The sequence below is a fragment of the Macaca fascicularis genome, chromosome 20, assembly GCF_037993035.2.
Source record: "Macaca fascicularis isolate 582-1 chromosome 20, T2T-MFA8v1.1".
Taxonomy (NCBI): Eukaryota; Metazoa; Chordata; class Mammalia; order Primates; family Cercopithecidae; genus Macaca; species Macaca fascicularis.
In genome coordinates this window covers 69,370,036-69,394,807 of record NC_088394.1, presented here as the reverse complement: position 1 = coordinate 69,394,807, position 24,772 = coordinate 69,370,036, and the positions used below count along the sequence as shown (strand labels likewise).

The following is a 24,772-nucleotide window of genomic DNA, read 5'->3' as shown; positions in this document are numbered from 1 at the left end:
CATCACTCTCTCCTGGTTTCTGGGATTGGAATCTGGGTGTGGCCATCTTAAATCCTTCTTACTCCTTCAATTCTCTACCATGCAGGTGGCTGTCAGGTTGGCCAGCCCAGGCCCATTTGTCTGCAGCTTCACTATCGCTTCCTTTACATGATAGTCAAGGGCTACCTTCCTATAGTGATTTTCTGACCATTTCTCCATAGTGTGAAAACTATCCCAATGGCTCTTTTCCTTGAACATAAAACTTAAATTCCTAATCTTGGCATTCAAGGTCAACAATGATTGGCTTCAACCTGCTTTCCCACCCCTAATTTATGATCAGCTTCCCTGCTTTTTCATTCTGGAATGTCCTTGTCCCCATCTTTGCCTACTAACATTCTCTTGCTTCTTCAAACCTGTTTCCTTGAAAACTTCCCGAATCACCCTTGTTGGAACCCATTCATCCCAAACTTGCTCTTTCACAGAAGTTGGTATTTCTGTTGCAAATTTATTTTCCTTTGCTCTGACTGACCCCAAGTCTGCTTCTTCCCCCACCCCCTCCAGGTGTCAGACTTCCAAAGGTGTGGGCTGTGTCTTATTCATTGTCCTGGTCCCTACAGAGGCAAGAGCATGCTGGCAGTGGGCAGGGCAGGAGACCCGGGCATGCTTCGTGAAGAGAATTCTCCTCTGGGCTATGAAGTTGGCAGCATGCTGTAGGGCAGACTTCAACCAGGCTGTGGGAGGAGAGCTCAGTGGGGCACAGAGAAGATGGGTGTTGCCAGTGGGGGTGCTGGTGACTTGGCCACAAAAAGCCGGGAGAATGGGTTCTTACCAGCCTCCTCTCCTTCCTTCATGGACTGCTCTATGGCAGCCCTGATGCAGAGCTCACGGGCCCGGATCCCTGGGACGTTGTTGCTGTCGGACACAGCTTCCAGCACAATGGAGTCGATGCTCAGGCAGGCCGCGTTGTAGTACTTGGCCATGCTGACCGCGGTGGCTGACTTTCCTATCAAAAAGACCAGTGGGTTGAATTTAATGGTGCTCATTTGCTCAGTGTCCCAGACAGAAAAGGTCTCAAGAACAGAGGTCCCTGCAAAGTGATCTCTCTGAGTGCTCTGCCTCCTTCCCATGTGGCTGGAGGTGTCAGCAGCAAAGAGAAGGAAGACCTCAGCCTGGAGTCAGGGCCGTGGGTCTGATTCTAACCCTGCCACCGATGCGTGCATGCTGTGGCAATCTGCATCCTCACTGGGTTTTCCCTCAGTTTTAAAAACAGATTCTTTTTTTCTTTTTTTTTGAGATGGAGTCTCACTCTGTTGCTCAGGCTGGAGTGCAGTGGGGAGATCTAAGCTTACTGCAACCTCCACCTCCCGGGTTCAAGCGATTCTCCTTCCTCAGCCTCCCGAGTAGCTGGGATTACAGGTGCCCACCACCATATCTGGCTAATTTTTTGTATTTTTAGTAGAGACGGGGTTTCACCATGTTGGCCAGGCTGGTCTCGAACTCCTAACCTCAACTGATCCGCCTGCCGTGGCCTCCCAAAGTGCTGGGATTACAGGTGTGAGCCACTGCACCCAGTCTGTTTAAGAAACAGGTTCTATCAGATGATCTTTAAAATACTTTGTTGTTCTTCCTGTCTCTGATTCTAACAGGAAGACTTTTTTATTTTAAAGAATAACTTGTGTTGATTTCTTTTCTCATTTCAAGGTACTTTCATTCAAAAAAAAAAAAAAGCTGACAATTCAGATATAACAGACAAAAAAAGAAAAAAAAATCCATCATCTACTCATTCAGGGATAGTACAGTTAGCCTATGGTTGCTAAGTACACATGTAACTGTATTTCTTATAAAAAAAGAAATAGGTTATGTGGTAGGCTGAATAATGGCTCCTCCAAAGATTTCCACATCCTAATTCCTGGAACCTGCAAACATATTATCTTTTAGGGTAAAAGAGACTTTGCAGATGTGATTAATCTACAGATCTTGATATGGGGGATTAGCCTGGATTATCCGACTCGGCACAATGTAATCACATGGGTCCCCATGAGAGGAGAACAAGAGGGTTGGAGTCAGAGCAGGTCAATCGACCATGGAAGCAGCAGGAGAGACTGGGAGATGCTATGCTGATGGCTGGGAAGGAGGAGGAAGGGGCCAGGAACCAAGGGATGCAAGCAACATTTCTAGAAGCTAGAAGAGACAAGGAAACGGATTGTCCCCCAGATCCTCCAAGAAGGAACACAGCCCTGCTCACCCATTTTAGACTTCTGTCCTCCGGACCTATGACAGTATAAATTTGCATTATGTGAAGCCATGAAGTTTGTCGTCACTTGGTATATTAGCAATGGGACACTAATACAAACTACACACCACGAGTATGGCACCCTTTCTCATGTAAAATGATATACCATGAACAATTTTCCATTCATTCAATACAACTGCATGACACTGTTTTTACTGTGGTAAAATATACATAACAGCTACAACTTAAATCATTTCTAAGCATACGGTTTAGTGGTTCTAAGTACATTCACTTTGCTGTGCCCCCATCACCTCCATCCACCTCCAGAACGCTGTCATCTTCCCGAACTGAAACTCTGTACCCATTAAACTGTAACTCCCCAATACGCACCACCCTCCCAGCCCCTTGGAAACCATCATTCTGCTTCTCTTTCTGTCTCTAGGAATTTGGCCAGCCTGGGTACCTCATCTAAGCGGAGTCATACAGCGTTTGTCCTTTTGTGACTGTCCTATTTCACCTTGCATAAGGTCCTCAAGGTTCTTCCGTGTTGTAGCACATGTCAGAATTTCCTTCCTTTTTTTTTTTTTTTTGAGATGGAGTCTTGCCCTGTAGCCCAGGCTGGAGTGCAATGGCATGATCTCGGCTCACTGCAACCTCCGCCTCCTGGGTTCAAACGATTCTCCTGCCTCAGTCTCCTGAGTAGCTGGGATTACAGGCGCCTGCGACCACACCCGGCTAATTTTTGTATTTTTAGTAGAGACGGGGTTTCACCATGGGGGCCAGGCTGGTCTCGAACTCCTGACTTCATGATCCACCCACCTGGACCTCCTAAAGTGCTGGGGTTACAGGCGTGAGCCACCACGCCCTGTCCATTTCCTTCCTTTTTAAGGCTGAATAGCATCACATCGTACCATATTTTGTTTCTTCCATTCAGCCACGGATGGTCATTTGGATTGTTTCCACCTTTTGGCTATTGTGACTAATGCTGCTATGAACATGGGTGTACAAGACGCTGTTTTTAATGGCAATAAAATTCACTATATAAATGTACTGTGGCCTGATTAACCAGTCCCCCATACTGAATGTTACAGTTGCTCCCAAGTTTCTATTACAGCATACAGTGCTGCAGTGAACATTCAAGCAGTTCATCTTGTCCACATCATTAATTATTTTTCCTAAGAAATTTTTAGAAGTAACATTGCCAGGTCAGAGTCTGCACATATATTTCTTTCTCTTTTTAAATAATTTAATGTCTTGGATTTTTTTCTCTAATATTTTAATGTTTTTAAATTATGGAAAGAATACAATTCAAACAATTCAGAGATGTATACATTCCAAATGAGGTGTCTTCCCTCTCCTTCTTAATCCCCTCTCTGAGGTCAGCAATTTAACAGTTTGGGGATAATCCTTAAGTATATGGATTATAAACAAAAGAGTCTCTTATTGCCTTCAAAAGTTATATGTGCTAACTTCACCATAAACAAAAGGGGCAAAAGAACTTACACTGATCAGTCTGATTTTGACATAGACTGTTAAGCTGTTCTTCATGAAGATTCTGTGAAAGCTGTAAAGTTCCATAAAAATGCCAGGCTTGTTATTACTGTAGTTCACACTCTAACAGGCTTTTCGCCTGCAGATGGAAAGTGACTGAGCCTCCACTAGACAGGGCTGGTGGCTCTTTCCAGGTCAGTGCATTTTTGGTGTTAACTCTCCAGTTGTCTGCGGTTTCTGCGGGTCCATCAACCATCCTTCTGTCATTCCTTTTAGTGCAACCGAAAATGGCCTGAGCCTCTGCAGGTGTGTGTGTGTGTGTGTGTGGGGGGGGGGTCTTCAAAACATTTCCAGTTATGTTCTTACTTGGCTTGTTTGATTTCTGCCTGTTGCCCACAGATCTGGCCTTCTACTTTTTAGGTCCTGGTTTACAACTTTTCAAGGAAAGGTTCTTCAAAGGAAGGGGTAATGAATTGTGACATTTTAAGATTCCTGGGCCTCTCAGTGATTAGAACATCAAAAATCCTCCATAAATGTTGTCTGTATGAGTGATAGTAATTGGGTCAGAACAAGATTTCACAGCCCTTCGTCAAGTAAGCTGAAGCTAAGAGAGGTGGCAGGGCATCCTCCCAACATCCCTCCGCTCTGCCGCTTTCTAACTGGGTGGCCTTGGGCAGACGTCCTTGAATTTCTCTGAACTTTGGCTTCCTATAAGTTAGGGGAAGTCAAATTCTCTTTTCTGAATGGTTCTGAAGTTTAAATAGACAAATGGATGGGAAGGAGCTCTGTCAACTGCAAATTACTATACAAATAAGATTTTTTTTTCCATTGTAGGTGATTTTGCTCCTTTGGGTTGATGGCGAAGTTAGCATATGTAATTTTGGAGATAATAAAGGATTCTTTAACAAGAATCCTTTCTTTATCAAGGGCTCACCCCTTGACTGGTTTATGGTTAGGAAAATATTTATTGAGAATATTTAGCACGTGATGGAAGCTTCTTTTCAATGAGGATTCACACTGCAGATATTGTTATAATTGTGAATGCTAATAGTCATCATAGTAATAATAATGATAACACCAACAGCTTTTTGTTTGAGTGTTTACTATGTGCCAGTCATCATAGTAATAATAATGATAACATCAGCAGCTTTTTGTTTGAGTATTTACTATGTGCCAAGTATTGAGATAAGCATTTTATATAAATGTTCTCATTATATTCTCATGACTACCCTATAAAATAGATAGTGTTAACACCACTTTACAGACAAGGAAACTGAGCACAGACAACTTAATTTTCCCAAAGGCACACAGCTATAAATGTGTAATCGCTACTCTATGCTGCTCCTCAAATAAAGTCATTAGTCTTTGCCATGACCACACAGCTGATGTTGCCACTCTGGAAGCCGCAGAGTTTACAGAGAAGATATGGCACCGCTGGTCTTAACCTCCCCTCAGAATTTGTGCATACCTGACAAGGGTGTCCCGTGAATGATAATGGCGATGCCTTTCCGGTTCTTGGCCAGGCGGCCTTCTGCAGAAATGTCAATGCCCAGGTGGCGAGCGATTGCTTTGCTCACTGGGTTGTTTTCCACCTCTCCAACTTCCTCCATGGAGTGGCTGTCAATGCTCTGAAGCTTGTCAGCTGCAAATTTAAAATATATGCTGTGTGCACACATGGCATGCATGCTACACAGCCAGAAGTTATATGGGTACTGATGGAAATGGGAATGGATATTTCTTTTTAAATGCTGTGTTTTTTTTTTTTTTTAATGGCAAACATTGCAGCAGTCCCCACTTGTAGTATACGAGAAGGCCCTTTTGGGCTAATAATTTGCTTATAGCTACTAACATTTATAGCTAATAATTTGTTTAGAGCTACTAAAATAAAAAAAAAACAGATTTTTTGACTCTACTTCTATTTTGGGGAATCTCTCTTGCTGAAAAGTAGAAAGGACGTTTGTGTGGAGAGCAGGATGGCTTACAGTGGCAAAATATTAGAAACGAGTGAAATCTGGAGCATTAAGGGAAATGGATGAATAAATGATAGCAAATTCCTATTATAGAACCAATACACAGTAGCTATTAAAATGATGACTTCAGTATCGGAGACTAGTCAACTATAGCCCACAGGCCAAACCTGTCCTGCTGCTTGTTTTCGTAAATAAAGTCATACTGGAACATAGCCACATCCTTTGATTACATATTGTCTTTGTCATCATAGCCACCCTCCAAAGGCAGGGTTGAGTAGTTTCAGCGGAGACTACAAAATATTTACTATCTGGCCTTTTATAGGAAAAGTTTGCCAAACCTTGATTTATCAAATGCATTGGCCTAGAGGAACGTCTAGAAAAAAGCAAGTTGCAGGATCCTATGTGTATGAATAGTTTGTAGAGCAGTGTGCAGCCAGATACATATAGTCATCACAAATACAGTGTTTTAATAACAAAACTAGGATGACACTCTGAATTTTGTTCTGTAACTTGCTTTTCACATAATACATCTTGGACATCTTTTCATTTACTTGAACACAGGTCTAGCTCATTCTTTTTTTTTTTTTTTTTTTGAGATGGCATCTCGCTCTGTTGCCAGGTGCCTCGGCCTCCCAAAGTGCTGGGATTACAGGCGTGAGCCCCCTCGCCCGGCCTAGCTCACTCTTTTTAAACAGCTGCTAAATAACTCCCACTGTATGGCTTTGTCACAATTTCACTAGTTGCCTACTAATGGGCATTTATGGTTTCATGTTTTTTCATCCTAAGCATTGTAGTGTGCTTTCTTCTCTGTGGGATGTCCAGGGTCAGCCCTGGAAGAGCCCAGGCATGGGGAGCAGAGTCAGGGTGTATGGGGTGGGGAAGGCTGCTGAGAGAGACCAGGAGCCACTTGGGGGCCCGTCAACATAGCCAGGGTGGATTAATTATGTGGCATGGAGCCAGGAATTTCTGTCTTTAATCTCCGTTTTGCCATTACATGCTCCTGATTTAATTTACTCACCTGGTTGATGAGGGCTATGAATGATGACTTAACTCCCTAAAGATCTCCTGAGCCTCGCCCATGATTCCTATTCTGGGGGTGGGCACAGGACACGGTTGCTTATGCCTTGTCATGGTTTATAATGACCAGCAAACGGCCCCCATGAACCCAGTTTCACAGAATCTAATTTTCTAAATATGGTTCTAACATCTTGTAAAACTTGGGGAAAATAAATGCCAGAAAATGGGCCCATAATGCCGGGAGGTCAAGAGAAGAGCTCTCTAATGGTCCAACTGGGGGGACACTGGGGAGAATGTCCCCCATCCCCATAATGTTTCTCTAAACACCTCCCAGTCTGCCGGAATCTTAGCATGAAAGATTCAGGCCTTCATTTAGTCTACTTGAAACACAAATTACTGTGACAAGAATGTATTGTATGCTAAGCTCATCAGCCAACTCTCAAGCTTGTATCCTAGTGTGAGCAGCAGATCAGAGCTTCTCCAGAGGGCAGCTGTGGTGGGCAGGGCAAGATGGGCTAGGAGCCATACTAGGAGGCTTGGAGAAAGTGACAAGGTACTGAATATTGTCTTCCTACTTCTGCTTGGAGAGAACTAGTATCAAAACATTAAAATGCTCGGTTACTTTGGAACATGATTTTTTCCAGGCTTTCCTCATCCTCCTCTTCCTCTAGATAGGTTTTGGACTCAACCAACAGGGCGTGCCACTCTTCCAGGTTGGATGTGACAGAGATCCCTCGGCTCAGCGATGTCCTCTTCGTGCTATTAGAGGTTCCCTGATCTGATGAGGTCATATCTTCCTCTTCTGCCAACGAGCAAAGGATGAAAACACCAGGGGAAGAGTTGGGAGGGAGACAAGGGAGATGGGGGCAGAAAAGAAAAAAAAACGATGAAGAGGAGATTCACCATATGGGTTCCCATCACCCTGGACCATTCAACCCAAATAAACAAGAACTGCAGTCAGTCGGCTATTCCTCTGTCTCTCTGTGTACAGTGTTTCTACATTTTGACATTTGTTTAGGAACTAAAATTATACATTTGCTTAGAAAATGTGGAAAACTCAGAGGAGTCAAAAATGATGGAATTCAGCTACAAAAAGAGGTGGAGATAGACAAAGAAACGGTGACAGAGAAATTGCACTAAATTTTATCATACCAGCACAGGAGAGTTGCAACCTCTCAGACTTTTAATTTTTAATTGTTTGAAACTAAGCTTGGGGTTATATTGTACATACTGATGTGCAGCCTGCTTTCCCCTTTAATTTATCATGACCATTTCCTGTGTCGTTAGGGACAGCTATCCTTTCATTGGCCCAACACCTTCCTCATTGATTGCCCGTGTTCTATAGCATTTCAGGGGTGCAATGGGCTGTGACTGTATGAGGTGACCCCCCCTACTACAGGGCAAGACATTCTCTTTGTCACACAGGTAGAAATTGAGCCTGAGGGGTTGCAGCTCTCTCGTGAATGGTGGCCGTGTGACTTGGGGCTGCGGGCCTTCCCTGGAAGGAAGGGAGGCAGAGAAGGACGATCTATAGCGTGAGAGCAGAGCGAGTAGAGAGAGGCACCGGTGAGAAGCAGGGCGTGCGCCTTTCTGGGTTCCCTCTGCACCCACTGATCCTGGCTTAGACTGCCTTCCATTGGGCCAAATGGATAAGTGAGCCCACAATCATGGTGTGTGAGGACAAGGGGAGCACCAAGGCCTTCTCTGCTTTTGGGAGGTCCTTTGTACATTGCAGCCCTTGCCGCCCCTGCCTTGGGCTGCTGGGCAGTCTCTCTGATGGTGTGTCTCTCCTCGCACTCTCTTCATGACTGTGAGCTCTCAAAGGCAGGGATTCATTGCATTTTTGATTTTTTTTTCCCAGCACTTTTTTCACTAATTTTTTTTCCCAGCACTTCAGTGTTTGCAACACAGTGGGTCCTTGTGATGGGCTTAATCGTGTCCCTTCCCAATTCAGATGTGGAAGTCCTAACCCCCGAGTATCTCAGAATGTGACTGATTTGGAGATAGGGCCTTGAAAAGGTAATTAAGGTAAGATGTGGTCACATGGGTGGGCCCTAATCCAGTAGGACTGGTGTCCTTATGGGGAGAGGAGATTAGGACACAGACACACACAGAAGGAAGACCAGGCGAAGACACAGGGAGAAGACAGCCAACTGCAAGAAGGGATTCAGAAGAAAGCAACCCTGCTGACACTCAGCCTTGGACTTCTAGCCTCCAGATGTGGGAGAAAAGAAAATTCTGTTGATTAGGCCACCCAGTCCCTGGCATTTGCAACGGCAGCCCTAGCAAACTCAAGGAACGTGACTAGGAGACAGGGTGGGTGGCAGCTGCCTTCTCTCATCTTCTCCTTTTAAGCCAAACTAGTGGTCTCTGACTAGCTTCTATTTCCTGGACAATGAGACAGGTCCAGTGGCAGGAAAAATTACTCCATTCAATCCATTAATGCATTCACTCACACAGCACCCATTTCTTGGGCACTATTGGGTCAACTGCTGTTCCATGCACTGGTTTTACACGTGGGAAATATTTGATCAATGCCTTTACAGGGACTTCTTGGCTAATGGTGGAGGGAGCGTGAAGAAAATAATTACATGTATGACTGTTACATAGATGAAAGCAAGTAAGAACAAGGTGGGTACATTTCCAGGATGAGGTTACAGAGAAGCAAAGAGAAGACGCATCCTCATAACTCACACAGTCCCACAAGTCAGTGAGGAACCTTTATGGACAAGCACACAAGAGCCCCTGGGCAGATGATGGGATAACTCAGGGGTGGTGGGCCAGAAAGGGCACCATTCTGAGAGCACAGGACAGCTCTGCAATTGGAGTTTGGCCTGAGGACTATGGAGGGGTTGGTCTTTTGCTTGAGGGAATGCCCACCCCCTGCTTTTAGGGCACCAATTTCTACCTTTCTACATTACTTTGCCTTACCTAGGTGTACCCATTGGAGGCAGTGGTTACCATCATGGACTCTGGAGTCAGAGAGCCCTGGGCTGGAATCCTGATTCTGCCACTTAAAACTGTGGACCTGGCCTCCCCGCACTTCAGTTTCTCATCGGTACGTGCAAAGCCCTCAACATGGCATTCAGCAAGTGTTATTCCATCTGCATTAGCAGTTTTTAGGTTGTACTACCCAAATTGGGCCCTAGTGACAGCAGAATGTGTTCCAGCCTATGCATCTATAAAATGGGGATAACACAACCCATTTTGTAAGGGTTAGAAATAAAATACACAAGGCAGACAGCGCCTGCCCGGCATCTGGCAGGTACTCAGAAATGGGTTGGTCCCACGGCAGGGGTAGTTCAGGGGGGCGAAGGCAATGGTTGGCGCCAGGGGTTCTCCATGTTGAGTTCTCACCATTCTCCTGTGCCAGATTCTCCAGATATTTCGCCCTCATCTGCTCCTCTTTTGACTTCTTCATCTCCTTAAAGTACTCGTACAGTTCTGGGGGCAGCTTCTCCCCAGGGTTGCGGGGAGGCAGCAGCAGGGTGTTGTAGGAATCATAGCCCTTCAGCTTCCGCAAGATCTGCTCGAGGGGAGAACGGGAACCCTGTTGGTCTCACTAGGAATCTCCCTGCAGGTCACTGATTTTGTAAAACTTCTGCTCCTGCCTGAGGCTGAGACTTATACAAATACTTTCTGGATTTCAAAGAGTGGGGCCCTTTGGAGAGGTCTCGGAAGCAGGGCTGAGCTCTGAGCCTGTGGGGATACATGGATCTTTACTTTGCTCCATTTCAGCCTAGGCATTTCACATGTGGAAATAAATTTTCTTCTTGTTTTAAGAATAATATATACTCTTTTCCTTTTTTTTCCCATGACAAAAGTTCAGACCTCCATTATCTACCTTGAGTGACACATTCATTCTTAAACAATATTGTGGTTAGCAATTTTACACTAAGTAAGGGTGTGGTCTCATAAATAGAGGATCCGGGGAAAAAAAGAGGTAAAATAGTATTAAGTATGTGCACGTGTGCACATGTGTGTGAATGTGTACTAGGGCTGCCAGGTGAAATACAAGATGCCTAGTTAAATTTGAGTTTCAGATAAACAATGAATAACTTTTATTTATTTTTTTTTAATTTTACTTTTTTTGGAGATGGACTCTTGCTCTGTCGCCCAAGCTGGAGTGCAGTGGCCCGATCTCGGCTCACTGCAAGCTCTGCCTCCTGGGTTCACGTCATTCTCCTGCCTCAGCCTCCTGAGTAGCTGGGACTACAGGTGTCTGCCACCACGCCCGGCTAATTTCCTTTTGTATTTTTAGTAGAGACAGGGGAATAACTTTTTAGTATAAATATGTCCTGTGTAATATTTGAGACATACTAAAAAAATTTGTTATTTATCTGAAATTCAAATTTAACTAGACAGCCTGTATTTTTTTCTCCTAAATCTGGCAATACTAGAGTGTATTTATAAGACATAGTAAAATTAAGTTTTAAAAAGCATTTACTTCTTCTACAACCTGATTTATTGGTATCAAAAATCTGTTTTGTTAGATAATCCTTCTTCAGGATCCCCATTTTTAGTTATTTGAACACCACTGCTAATAAGCTCCATGTAAAATAAGATCCATGTAAATTCTAAAATTTACATGGAAGGGCAAAATTAAAGTATTAATGAAAAGGAATAAAAGAAGGGTATTGCCCTACCAGATGACAAGTCTTATTAGGAAGCTGTAGTAATAGACAGAGTGGCAATGATGCTGGGACAGACACACTGACCAATGAAATAGAAGAGAAAGCTCAGAAATGACCCATTTATTTATGGAACTGTGATAAAGGATACAGGTGGCATAGAGAATCAGTGGGCAAAGGAGGCAATATGCCAAAGACTGGCTGATGCAGGGCACAAAGGCCTGGCAAACAAGCAGCAACTGGGGCAACTCCAAAGGGCCAACCCAGCTCCAGAGCTTCCTATGCGATTAGCTGAAGTCTCTGTTGCCATCTCATCACAGTTCATCTCACTCCACCCAACTCTGCTGTCCTATTCTTCACAGATGTTCCTGAGAATGCCCCCAAGAAACCTCCCACATGCAAACCTCAGGTCTTAGATTGTGCTTTCCACGGAGCCTGACTCTCAACAGAAGGTGCTGTGCCAACAGAAGCCACTAAGGATCTCATAAGAATCTGCCCCATAGGGGCAGGTCCCCATTCTGAGAAAAACTTCTGGGAGCAGACTGCAAACTAAGCAGGCTATCAACATTGGAAGCAAAGAAGACAGAAGATTCAAAGGCTGAGTGGGGGACGGTCCAGAGAAAGCAGAATAATCCCCCCTCACCTAAGCCACCTTCAAATTCCTGACCCACAGAAAGCACAAGATGACAAATGTTTACTGTTTTAAGTCAGTAAGTTTGGGGCTAATTTATTATGCAGCAAAAGATAACAAATACAGCGCTGGGCTTCACGGACAGCAATATCTTATGAGGAAACAATGGAGCAACACATTTAAAATAGTCAAGTCAAGAAAATGTAAGCCAAGAATATTGTATCTGATCTTCAAAAGTCACAGATAAATGGTTATGAATGTTTGAATACTCAGAGAATATCATTCCCATGATCCCTGCCTGAGAAATCCACCAGAGAATGAACTGTAGATAATCCAGAAGTGATTGGAGAAGCTTCATTGTAAGCATTGGTGTTGGGCATTCAATATGCTTAGTGTAAAACTAAGACTCCACGATGGAAATTAAGTCCTGCCACCTTAATATTATAAGCTCTGACAATACAGATAAAATACAAGTAGCAAATATGGGGGAAGGGTACATGAGATGACTACTCAGCTGGTATTAACTGGAAATAAAATCATTTTAAATTAGAAGATGGAAAGGGGAGAGGGAAAAAGAAAGAGATTACTAGCTAATTTTAATATTGCTCATAGGAGGGAATTAAGAGGCTGTTTCAAAGAGTAGGACACTAAGGTTATTAGACAAAGGTGTAGCTCAAGGTAGGGCAGCAGGGTGGGGAGCATGAGATGTGGATCTGGGGGAGCTGCTGGAACACAGTACAGAGGCCTCACCATGCTTATGGATAATAGGACTCAGTAGTCTTACTATTAGTGGGAATATTGATATTACTATTTTGAAGCTATTTATTAATTATTTTATTTTATTTTAAGACAGGGTCTCACTCTGTCACCCAGGCTGGAATGCAGTGGTATGATCTTGGTTTACTGCAGCCTCGACCTCCCAGGCTCAACTGGAACTCCCACCTCAGCCTCTCAAGTAGTTGGAATTATAGGCGTGTGCCGGCATGTCCAGCTAAATTATTTTGTACTTTTTTTTTTTTTTTTTTTTTGAGACAGAGTCTCACTCTGTCACCCAGGCTGGAGTGCAGTGGCACGATCTCAGCTCACTGTAACCTCCGCCTCCCGGGTTCACACCATTCTCCTGCCTCAGCCTCCCAAGTAGCTGGGACTAAAAGCACCTGCTACCACGCCTGGCTAATTTTTTTACTTTTTTATTTTTTAGTAGAGACGGGGTTTCACCTGTTAGCCAGGATGGTCTCGATCTCCTGACCTCGTGATTCACCCGCCTCGGCCTCCCAAAGTATTTTGTATTTTTTTTGTAGAGATAGGGTTTTGCTATGTTGCCCAGGCTGGGCTCAAACTCCTGAGATCGAGCAGTCCTCCTGCCTTGGCCTTCCAAAATGCTAGGATTATGTGTGTACAACTGTGCCTGGCTAAATGTATATTTTATACGATAAATTGATAAGTAAGTTTATATCCATGATTTTCAAGAGAAAGCAGAAACAAATGTATCATAAAAGAATTTAGATAAAATCCTATAATCTTAAATTGGGATTTGAAACATCATTATGTGTTATGATTTTTTTCCCCTCTTAAAAATCACATTCCCTAGTTCTATTTACTAAAAAGACCTAGAAAGTCACAATCCAGTGAACTTGAAGACAAGATAATAGAAATTACTTACTCTGGATAACAGATAAAATAGTCTTAAAAAAAAGAGAAAAGGGCCTTAAAGAGCTATAAAACAGTAACAAAATATCTGAGTGTCATTTGAGCCCTGGAAGGAGAGCAGAAAGAGCATGAGGCTGAAAAAGGTACTCAAATGAATAATGCCTGAAAAATTTCCAAATTGGAAAGAAGATAAAGATCAACAGATTCAAGAATCTCAGCAAATCCCACACTGAATAAACCAAAAGAAATTTATGCCAAGACACATTATAGTCAAACTTCTGTAAACTAAGACACAGAAAAATTCCTGAAAGCACTGAGAGAGAAATGAAATCTTCCCTAAAGAGGAAAAAAAATTACTCAAATAATTGAATTTCTCATCAGACCATGGAGGCCAGAAGAAAGTGGCATATATTGCAAGGGATGAAAGAACCGTCAGCTCAGAATTCTATATCCAGTGAACAAATCCTTCAATGATGACAGGGGAGGTCAAGGCATTCTCGAAGGAAAACTAAGAAATTTCTATCCGCAGGCATACCCTAACAGCAGAGCTAAAAGTAGCTCTCTAAACAGAAAGTTAAAAATAAAAGAAGAAATCTTGGCATATCAGAAAGGAAGAAAGGACAGAAAGAGTAAAAAGAGAGACAAATATAATACATTTTCCCTTTCCTCTGGGGTCTTCAAATGTATGTTCAGCAGTTGAAACAATAATTATAGTGCTAGCTAATACATTCATACAGCCAACAGACACATGAAAAAATGCTCATCATCACTGGCTATCAGAGAAATGCAAATCAAAACCACAATGAGATACCATCTCACACCAGTTAGAATGGCGATCATTAAAAAGTCAGGAAACAACAGGTGCTGGAGAGGATGTGGAGAAATAGGAACACTTTTACACTGTTGGTGGGATTGTAAACTAGTTGAACCATTATGGAAAACAGTATGGCGATTCCTCAAGGATCTAGAACTAGATGTACCATATGACCCAGCCATCCCATTACTGGGTATATACCCAAAGGATTATAAATTATGCTGCTATAAAGACACATGCACACGTATGTTTATTGCGGCACTATTCACAATAGCAAAGACTTGGAATCAACCCAAATGTCCATCAGTGACAGATTGGATTAAGAAAATGTGGCACATATACACCATGGAATACTATGCAGCCATCAAAAAGGATGAGTTTGTGTCCTTTGTAGGGACATGGATGCAGCTGGAAACCATCATTCTTAGCAAACTATCACAAGAACAGAAAACCAAACACCGCATGTTCTCACTCATAGGTGGGAACTGAACAATGAGATCACTCGGACTCAGGAAGGGGAACATCACACACCGGGGCCTATCATGGGGAGGGGGGAGGGGGGAGGGGGGAGGGGGGAGGGGGGAGGGATTGCATTGGGAGTTATACCTGATGTAAATGACGAGTTGATGGGTGCAGCACAGCAACAAGGCACAAGTATACATATGTAACAAACCTGCACGTTATGCACATGTACCCTACAACTTAAAGTATAATAATAATAAATAAATAAATAAATAAAAAAAGAAAAAGAAAAAAAGAAAAATATTTAAGACAGTTATATTAAAAATCAGAAGGCTGAAGGGAGTTAAATGGAGGAAAGTTTTCTAAATTCCACTAGAACTGGTAAAATGTCAATACCAGTTGATTATAATGTTATGTGTAGATAACGTAATACCTATAGCAATAACTAAATGAGCTATACAAAGAGATAAACCCAAAAAACACTCTGAGTAAATAAAAATGGAATTTTAAATAATGTTGAAGCAACTGACAGGAAAGTAGGAAAAAGTAAACAGACCAAAAAACAATAAAACATGCAATGGTAGACTTAAGTCCTGACATAGCAATAATTACACTAAATGTAAACTGTCTAAATATATAAACTAAAGTCAGAGATTGGCAAAAGATATTTTTAAAAATGATCCAATTACATGCTGTCTACAAGTAACTCAAGTTCAAATACAATGATATTGGCAAGTTGCTACGTATGGTTCTTTACTGTTTGAATTTTAACCATGAACATGCATTAGCTTTTCAATTAGCTGCTTAAAATGTCTAGGATTCTACTCAGTTCAAGGGAAGTAGCTCAGAAAAGGCTCTAGAGAAGTAATCACTAAATTGACAAGGAAGAATTCAAGGGGAAAAAGACAGGAAAGGCCAGGAGGATGTTATTGCATGCAGAGAAAAGAGCATGAGTACGTAGCAGGGTCCAGCACGTGTAGAAAAACAGAGTTTGGCTTTGGCCTCTGCTCACCTTTTCTTCTATGAGATATTGCTGATCAAATTCTAAGGAATAAAACTCAATGGGGAAGTTGCAAGGATTCTTCACTATCACCTCGGCCTCGTCTCCAGGTGCACAAAGTAGCAGTGGCCCCAGATCCAGGACTGAAGGACTAAATTCCAGGCGTGGCTCTAGACCTTGCCCACGTGCCAGCAGGGTAAGCTTTTGAGCACTCTGGGCAATCTGAAACACCAGGGTTTGGCTGTAGAATTTCTGGAAAACATAAAAACAAAACAAGCATCTGAATTTATTTCCACTACATGTCATGTAAAACAAAACACCGCTGAGGGGAAAAAACTTATCTATTTAGATTAAGAGAGAAAACTTATAATAAAATTGCATAGGAGTAATTTGCATTACTGAATTAATATAAGTACTGGCTATTTAGCATGGCAGGCATTGTACCAAGTGCTAGATATCAAATACATTCTGGGTATCTAGCATTCCAGGACTTGTATCAAGTGCTTCATCATGTATAGCAAGCCCTCTGAGTGTCACTGTCACATCCCTCGGATCTTCCAGTGTGCTCAGACTTCCAACTGCCACTGTCTGCACCTCTGGGCCTAAAGGTTCTCATTTCATGGACCCTGCTGCTCATGGGCAGGGGAGGGCAGGGCAGAAAAGCCAGGGAAATGATACCATCTGGAATTAGTTATCAAGCAATGACTCTGGGGATTTACGGTAAAAAGACCCCAGCTCCCTTGCTCCCGAGGAGTGATGATTCTGAAGCGTGTACTTTGCGTATTTTCCCAGAGTTTGGCAGAATGCCAGAGCTGGGGCATTCAGTTCATCAGATACAATTACAACCAGATACTGGTCAGTAGTGATATCATAACTACTCATATGTCTTCTCAAAATGGTACCCAAATCTACTTTCCATCCCATAGTTCCTAGTCTGATTTCACTGGGGAACCTATTAAACACGCAGATCCTCACATTCCATCCCTAGAAACTCTGACTCTGTAGGGGCAGAGTAAGGCTGGGATTCAGCATTTTTAACCAGATGCCTAGGTTATTCTGGTATAGCTGGACTTGTGGCTTGGTTTGAGTGGAAATTAGGAAAATCACAATTTGAAGACCTCCTATCTTAGCTTGAAGGGGAAAAAGCAAATGGATGGAATGTATACAGACATACACACAGAAATATCTATTGCTGGACACAGTAAGATAAATTATTGGCTCAGAGGGGTTTCTATATAGTTATGGGCTTAGTACCTTATGATTCAAACTTCTATATTTTAATTGCTGCTTATGGAAATCTTTCTAAAACATTTCATTCATTTTCTTGAGCATGTTATAAAGCCTAAGAATTGTTGGTCTGGATGTCATTGATTTCTTGGCGCTGCTGCTGCTGATGATGATGCAGATATATGGATTGTATGGCCTGCAGGGCTAACCAATTCCTTGTATACAGCTAATAAATTTATCTCTTAATTGCTGGAAACATTTTATTAACTTTGACTAATTCCAACTCAACATTCATGAAACTGCTTGAACAAACCTTTTTTTTTTTTTTTTTATATTTCCCTCATTAAGTAATGGAAAAAATCCACAATCTTGAGTAAACCCTTTGAAAATGTTAAGACTCTTTAAGAATGACAAACATATTACTAATTTTCTTTTAAATGAACTGGGAAGATTTTGATAATGATAAAAACATGGGTTTTATTTTAGAATGAGATAGGAAGTTGTTTGCTTTTTCTCTTTCTCACTGAAGCTGCTTAAGCACTTCCTCAAGGCGATTACAAGGAAAGTGGGAGTTAACCATAGCTCCTCTATAAAACACAGATCAATTTTTCTTTTAAAATAACAGAATAGAGAAAAATATATTTCCCAAGTGCCTTAGGTTTTGAATAAAAGTTTTTCCAGTGCAACCTCTTGAGATTCTCTCTGGTTCTAGGATTTTATTAATTTTACTATGTTCCTGGTCAGAAGTAGCTTTGAGTTGATTACGTTCACAAAAGAAACATTTATGAGGCTCCAGGAGGCCATCTACCGGGACGTACTTTTCACAACTACTGATGATGATAGTTATTGAGAGACTTACTTACATAGAGCAGCATGCTGTGTACTTTATTCAATACTGTGCGTTTAATCTTCAAAATGACCTCAGGAGGTAGTCATTACAGGTTGACAATAAGTTATCCGAAACCCAGGGGCCAGATACTTTCAAATTCAGATTTTTAAAATAGTAAACACAGTGTATATACCCTATGTTACCTAACACCCTCAGCAGGGTCTGGGGCAGGTCCCCTGTAATCAAACACATTAATGGTTGGTGGCAATGTTTGACTCTGAAAACTAAGTGGTACAAATAAAGGTTAAATGGTCTCATGTCAATTCAGATGAGATTTTTCTGCCAAATGAGTTGTGGTCCGAAGCTTATGAAATCTCAAACCCCCCACCCCTAGTTTTGGATCTTATTGGGTTTCAGAATTTCAATTAGGGACTTTTGATATACAATATTACTATTTTTTATTTTATTTATGAGTGAACTGAGACTGAATGAGGCTAAGTAATTTCCTCAAAGACACACAGCATGTAAGTGTGCAGAGGCAGAAGGCTACTAAACCCGGCCTTCTGATAAAAATTGATATTTTAGTCCGTTGATTCCAGACCACCAGGCCACACAGCTCCTATGTGAACCAGAAGTGCTTGAGATGCCATACTCAGAAAAGCCAGGCACAGGTCACTCAAAGCTTCCCTTGAGACCCAAACAAGCATGGACTTTGAGTAAAGCTCAAAGAGGTCCAGAGAATCAAAATGAAGCCATGTTTCTTTAAAGCTCACCTCTTCTTTTGGCATGAATTTCACCTGTACGTTGGACTTCTCACCAGGATCCAGGACTCCAGAAATGGGCTGGATTTCGAAGATCCGTGTCTTTGGCTTTAATTCAGCACGTAGTTTCTGTCTTAAGTACTTCGGCATGTGTTTCTCCAGCTGGTTTACACATATTAGACAATTAGATCACCTTCTATGGAAAATGAGCTCATTTACCTTCCACTCACACAACCCACATTTCCTGAGTACCTCTCAGGTGTCAGGGAATGTGTAGATACCAGAGGTACAAGGATGAATAAGACATTCCACCTGACAGCATGGCCTGATAGGACCTCAAGTGCTGGGCTAAGGGCCCAGGTTTTATTCAGGAGGCAACTGTTGCCACTGAGTCTTTGAGCAGGAGGTTGAAATGATGAGCGCCAAGGCCTAGAGTTACAAATCTGGCTGAAATGGAGATGGAGAAAGGAGGACCAATGGGCCACAGTTCGTTTACCTTGTCAACAGGCTTTTGGCTCTGGACAAACCATTCACAAGGCACTTGGAGATGATTGGAAAGCTGAATAGTTTCCACCAGGCACTGTCCACACTGAATTGTGGCAAAGTCCACTTTTCCATGAGAGAGAGTCATGGTTGGAATGGTCACCTTGGCTTGGAGACGGATGTGAACTGTTGGCCCTCCAACCACCTGGAGAGGGTATAAACTGCAGTTATCATGTGGCATGGGTTTGGTGAAAACAAGAATCACAGCTCTGACATAATAACCGGATTATCTTAGGGCGATCAGCAAGCAGAGCTGGAAACCTGCAGGGCCGGGTGGGCCCAGTGGTGCCTTGTACCTTGATGGGCAGAATGACTTCTTTGCTTCCAACAGGAAGATTGGCCCCCTGTGAGTCAAACCTCACTTCAAATATTTCCGTTTCACAATGAGGCAGATTCTTTACACGATCTAGCTTGGTACTGAATCCTGGACCAAAACAAAAAAAATTTCTTAGTGGGAAAGAGAAACAGCGAACAAGAGCTGCTCTAGAGAAAGCCCCCACTGGGTCAGAATGACTGCTTAAAGGATCACTGAATAGCCCAAGAATCCTTTTAGCTGATCCCAGAGGCACAAATGCTATTCCAGGAGGATTGTACTGATGGGTTCCTTGTGAGAAATGACCACGTGCAATAGGAAAGGGTCTCCCCAGCCTGGGTACCTGTCTCATGAAGGACACGCTTGTCTGCGTGGAATGACACTGGAAAGTGACTGGTGTTGGTGATCTTGATGATGTGGGTTCGGACGTCGCCAAGGATGATGTAGCCAAAGTCCAGGATGTACTCTGGCAGCTGGACTCTGAAATGGTTAATAGACTTACTAGTCCCTTTCAAACCTGGAAGTCTACTTTTCCAAAAGTGAAAGAGTCTGATTTTTTTTTTCTACCTCTTGTGCACAATTTTATTCTCCAGAGTGGAGAACAACGAATGGCTATGCAAACAGAGACTAGAAACAATGTTAACTCCCCCAGAGATTCACATCGCTGTTTTGGCCATTATCTCAGAACACGTTCAGTGTGGGCCCTTATAGACCTGAAGCGGAGCCTGTCCATTCGACATAGCTGTATTGTTCTCACTTGAAGAGGCAGAAACCTGCCCGGCTGGCTTGATGCTAGGGGATGGCGGGTAACTGAGATGAGTGGATTTCATTCCGAGATGATCAGCCAGTGTTTCAGGGAGCTGCACGAGGCAGCACTGCTTGCTCTGCTACACTCTGAAACAAGCACAGCACAGAAGGGCGGTCACTGGAAACCACTCACTTGGCCAGTTTGCGGCGACTCCGATGGCTGAAGCAGGTGTCATCCATAGGATCGGGGGTGGTTGTTTTCTGATGTTCTAGGACATAGCTTTGGACTACAAGTCTTTCTACCTCCATCTGGAGATGAGCACTTACCTGAAGCAAGAAAGAGGAGCAAGTCAGCAAATTCTTTAGGAACATGCATTCTCAACAGGGACAATATCACCCCCAAAGAGGCAAAAATTAGCTCTTGGAGGGTGGTGGAAAATATCTTAAATATTACAATGATTTGTGACCCCCAAAGGGCTACAGAACAGAAACAGATACACAGTATGTTTAAGGCATTAAATTTTTCCTGGGAAGGGTGTGGGGAGGGTAAGCAAATCAGTATATCCATACCATGGAATACTCAGCAGTAAAAGGGAATGAATTATTTTATTATTATTATTACTTTTGAGACGGAGTCTCGCTCTGTCCCCCAGGTTGGAGTGCAGTGGCGTGATCTCCACTCACTGCAAGCTCCGCCTCTCGGGTTCACGCCATTCTCCTGTCTTAGCCTCCCGAGTAGCTGGGACTACAGGCGCCCGCCACTGCGCCCGGCTAATTAATGTATTTTTAGTAGAGACGGGGTTTCACCATGTTAGCCAGGATAGTCTCGATCTCCTGGCCTCGTGATCCGCCCGTCTCGGCCTCCCAAAGTGTTGGGATTACAGGCGTGAGCCACCGCGCCCGGCCGGGAATGAATTATTGAGGTGCACAACTTGAATGGATTATAAGGGCATTATGGGGAATGAAAAAAGTGAATCTCAAAAGGCGATGTGCTGTATGATTCCATTTATATAACATTCTTGAAATAATAAAAGGCTGAACAGATGAGTGGCTGCCAGAGATAAGGGACAGGGAGAGAGGAGTGGGTGTGGTTATAACCTAGTCACATGTAAGGCCAAAAACAAATGGAAAATGAGGCTTAGTTCTCCTTGTTGAAAATAAGGGAAGAGACTTCTCCTCCCCTTTGCTTAGAGTATTTAGTTTAGAACATCTGTAATTTTAAGTTCTTTGAAATGTTATCTCTTCGAAATGTAGATAAATCTTTTAAAAAGTGAAATAAGCCTCTTGCCAGCTTTAGGACCCAGAAGTGTCTTTCTTAAGAACCTGGGAACCATCTCTTTGACATGTAATTAACAAGGAAGAGGAAGTCCCTAGTCCCAGTTTCTGGGAGAGGATGGGAGCCTAGCTTCCATGGGGCCCTGCTAGAAAGATAAGTTTGTTTTTCCTTTGGATAAAGCCAATTAGCTAACACAGTTGGTCACCTCCATTACCATGTCGATTTAGGATAAACTATGTGTGACAAATGATGGTGTCAAGTCCTCTTACTTGAGACTAGCCATTATTTACTCTGAGAACATGAATGAAATGGCTTGGATCTGGTTGGCTCTATAGGAGGGGCAGACTTCCTTCTGTCTTTGCAATCTCTCAGCAGATTGCCTGTGATGTGCATTACATTCTGGTTTAATGCTTATTCAATAATAAAATTGTTTTCTTTCTCTTCTACCTTTGTGGATAGATTTTCTGGGTTGGAAGGAGATTTTGTTTTTAATTTTATTTCCCCAGGAAGCATGAGGAATCCTTGTGGTAATGGAATAGTTCTGAATCTTAATTGCAGTGGTGGGTTCACAAATCTACATGTGATAACACTGCACAGAACTGCACCACACACATACACACACGCATAGAAAAGTGGTGAAATCTGAATAAGCTCTGTGGCCTGTACCAACGTCAATTTCATGGATTTGATGTTGTACTACAGTTATACGAGATGTTATTGTTGGGAAAACACTTTTTAAAAAATTCCCTGTAAATCTATAATTATTTCAAAATAAAAAGTTAAAAAGTATATATCAAACTATTCAAGGAGATTCCATTTTATATATAACAAATAAAAATATTTCATGGAGAGTATTAGGAAAAAAGGTCTAAAATGGATTTTTAGGGAGTGATAATGGAAAAGGTTGACAAATACTGTTTGCAAAGGGCTAATCCTTAGCTAGGTCTAGGGCCCAGCAGGGAAGGTTAATGTGTGCCATGGCCCAGTGAGGCACAGGAGGTGAGAGTGGAAGTGTGACAAATTGGGAGAGGAGCAGGGTCCGCTGACAGCCCTCCCAGTTGTCCGAATTCTAGAGCAACAAAGCCAACTCTGTACTTGGCTCCTGAGCCACGAGTGGTCCACCCTGCCCTACTCAAGGGAACCAGCTTGGCTCTGCACGTACCATCATATTCACAGAAACCCCACCCCACTGCTCTCCTAGGCTTTGATAAGGTGCAGCGTGGGAACCCAGTAAGCAGGTGGAGACACATCATTGCTTCCAGTGGGCAGCCCGGGGCTGGCAGGAGAAGGCAGAGGCTAAGAGACCATCTTAGCAGCTGGGCAGGCCTGGGTTCAAATCCTAGCTCTGTGCTTGCCTTGGGACATGCACTTCACTTCTGTAAAACTAAAATTTAGATGACAGCGGCATCATTCTCCCCCCACCCTCATTGTGGGAGGATTTAACAAGACAACAGTGCAGGTTAACAGTGTGGCACAGGCTTCGTATGAGTCCAATAAGTGGTAACTGATGTTACTAATTATGATCATCCTTGGTGCTAAGGTTCACTTTTAGCATCTGGTACTTGAACCAGGCTTCTGCAAAACAAATAATCGCCAGTGGGCTTTGGTGCTCCCAGTCTCTCCCATGACACCGTTCTCCCCCACATTAGAGCTGCCTCTTAACCAACCTAAGGGCTCTCTAGCCACATATATGATTCTTCCTTAGAACATATTCTCATGCACATTTGCATTTGGAAAGAAGAGCACAGGGGGATGGCAGCTGTCATGGTCAGGAATAGACCGTTAAAACAGGACTTTCAGGGGTGATAAGGGAGGACATATTGGGATTTTGCCTTCCTATCCCATCCTTTATTTATAAGCTGAGAAGCTCTCTCCTCCAGAGACCCTCACTTGGCTCCCACCTCTGTGGCACCACATGCTCCTGACTTTTCCAGAACCTTTTGGCCACCCCTCTCCCCCACTCAGATGCTGGGGTATTTGGGGGCTCCATTCTGAATCTGCCTTTCTTCCTGCTCACTAGACACACTTCCTAGGAATCTCCCCATTTCCTGTGATTGCAATGATCATCTGATGACTCTCAAGTCACTTTCTCCAACCTCTCTCTCCCTCCGAGGTGCCCAGCAGTGGTTCCAGTTCCCTACTGGCTGCTCTTCGCAGATGATACACAGAAATCTCACATTCGGTAGCCACGGGAAGCAGTCGAACTCCTTTCCTTTCCCTCTCCTCTCACCAAGACCTCGCTTCTCCTCCTGAGTTTCCTGTCTCAGTCCCCTCTCCTTACCTTGTCATCCAAGTAAGACTTAGAGGTCCCCTCAACCCCACACCCATATCCAGTCAATGCCTAAGTCTTGACCATTCCATTTCTGGAATATTCCTTGAACCAGTTCGCCCTGTCCCCACTGTCATCACCATTGCTTACAGCACCACCATCTCTCACCTAGAATTACTCCACCAGCTTAAAAAAAATTGTAGAGATGGAGTTTCACCATGTTGCCCAGGCTGGTCTCAAATTCCTGGCCTCAGGCCATCCTTGGCTTCCCAAAGTAATGCGATTATAGGAATGAGCCACTGCACCTGGCCCTCCAACAGCTTCTAAAAAACTGATCTCTCGAATCTACTCTCATCATCCCCAAGTTCCTGTCCCCTCAGAGCTCCGCAAGGCAGCCAGAGGGATCTCTTAAAGATGCGAAGTTGATTAGGCCACACCTCTGGTTGCCCTCAGGATGAAGTCCAAAAACCTTAATAGGTCAGTCACCTGATAGCTCACCTCCTGGGCTCATCTTGCCTCTCCTAGCTTCCTGCTTCTTTGCCTTATCTCTGTCTTTCTCCTTTCTGTACCTCAGAGGCCATGTTCTTGCCCCTGGGCTTCTGCACACAGCGCCCTTCTGCACATGCACCCCACATACTCTGCACACAGCGCCCTTCTGCAAAGGCATCCTGCGCACCCGGAGCTGCCTTACCTCAGCAGGCTCATCCTCTGGCACTTCCTCAGTTATTATGTCAAAGTGATCGAGTGTTTCACATTTGTTATAGTCTTTGTCTGTGTTTTTCCTGGCTTGATTCAAGAACGTTTCATACTTTTCATTCGCTGTGCCGGGGTAGGGAGTAGGGGTTGGAAGGAGAGCAGAATCAGGAAGGTCAGAAAAATATGAATGATGTCCCAAACACAGACTCTCAGCCCCTGGTAAGGTGGGAAGG

The 24,772-nt window shown here is 43.3% G+C and overlaps 1 protein-coding gene across 1 annotated transcript in view; it reads right to left on the bottom strand.

The window, feature by feature from the left end:
- HYDIN (HYDIN axonemal central pair apparatus protein) overlaps positions 1 to 24,772 on the bottom strand; it is a 375,746-nt gene that overhangs the window by 139,919 nt on the left and 211,055 nt on the right. The window contains exons 29-39 of the mRNA XM_015443164.3: positions 24,535 to 24,662; positions 20,492 to 20,625; positions 19,895 to 20,031; positions 19,535 to 19,662; positions 19,192 to 19,383; positions 18,708 to 18,857; positions 15,891 to 16,130; positions 10,048 to 10,216; positions 7,313 to 7,492; positions 5,172 to 5,345; positions 809 to 982 (exon numbers count right to left, since the gene is read on the bottom strand). Coding sequence (XP_015298650.3) covers positions 809 to 982; positions 5,172 to 5,345; positions 7,313 to 7,492; positions 10,048 to 10,216; positions 15,891 to 16,130; positions 18,708 to 18,857; positions 19,192 to 19,383; positions 19,535 to 19,662; positions 19,895 to 20,031; positions 20,492 to 20,625; positions 24,535 to 24,662 — 1,806 coding nt within the window. The remainder of the gene's footprint in view (positions 1 to 808; positions 983 to 5,171; positions 5,346 to 7,312; positions 7,493 to 10,047; positions 10,217 to 15,890; positions 16,131 to 18,707; positions 18,858 to 19,191; positions 19,384 to 19,534; positions 19,663 to 19,894; positions 20,032 to 20,491; positions 20,626 to 24,534; positions 24,663 to 24,772) is intronic.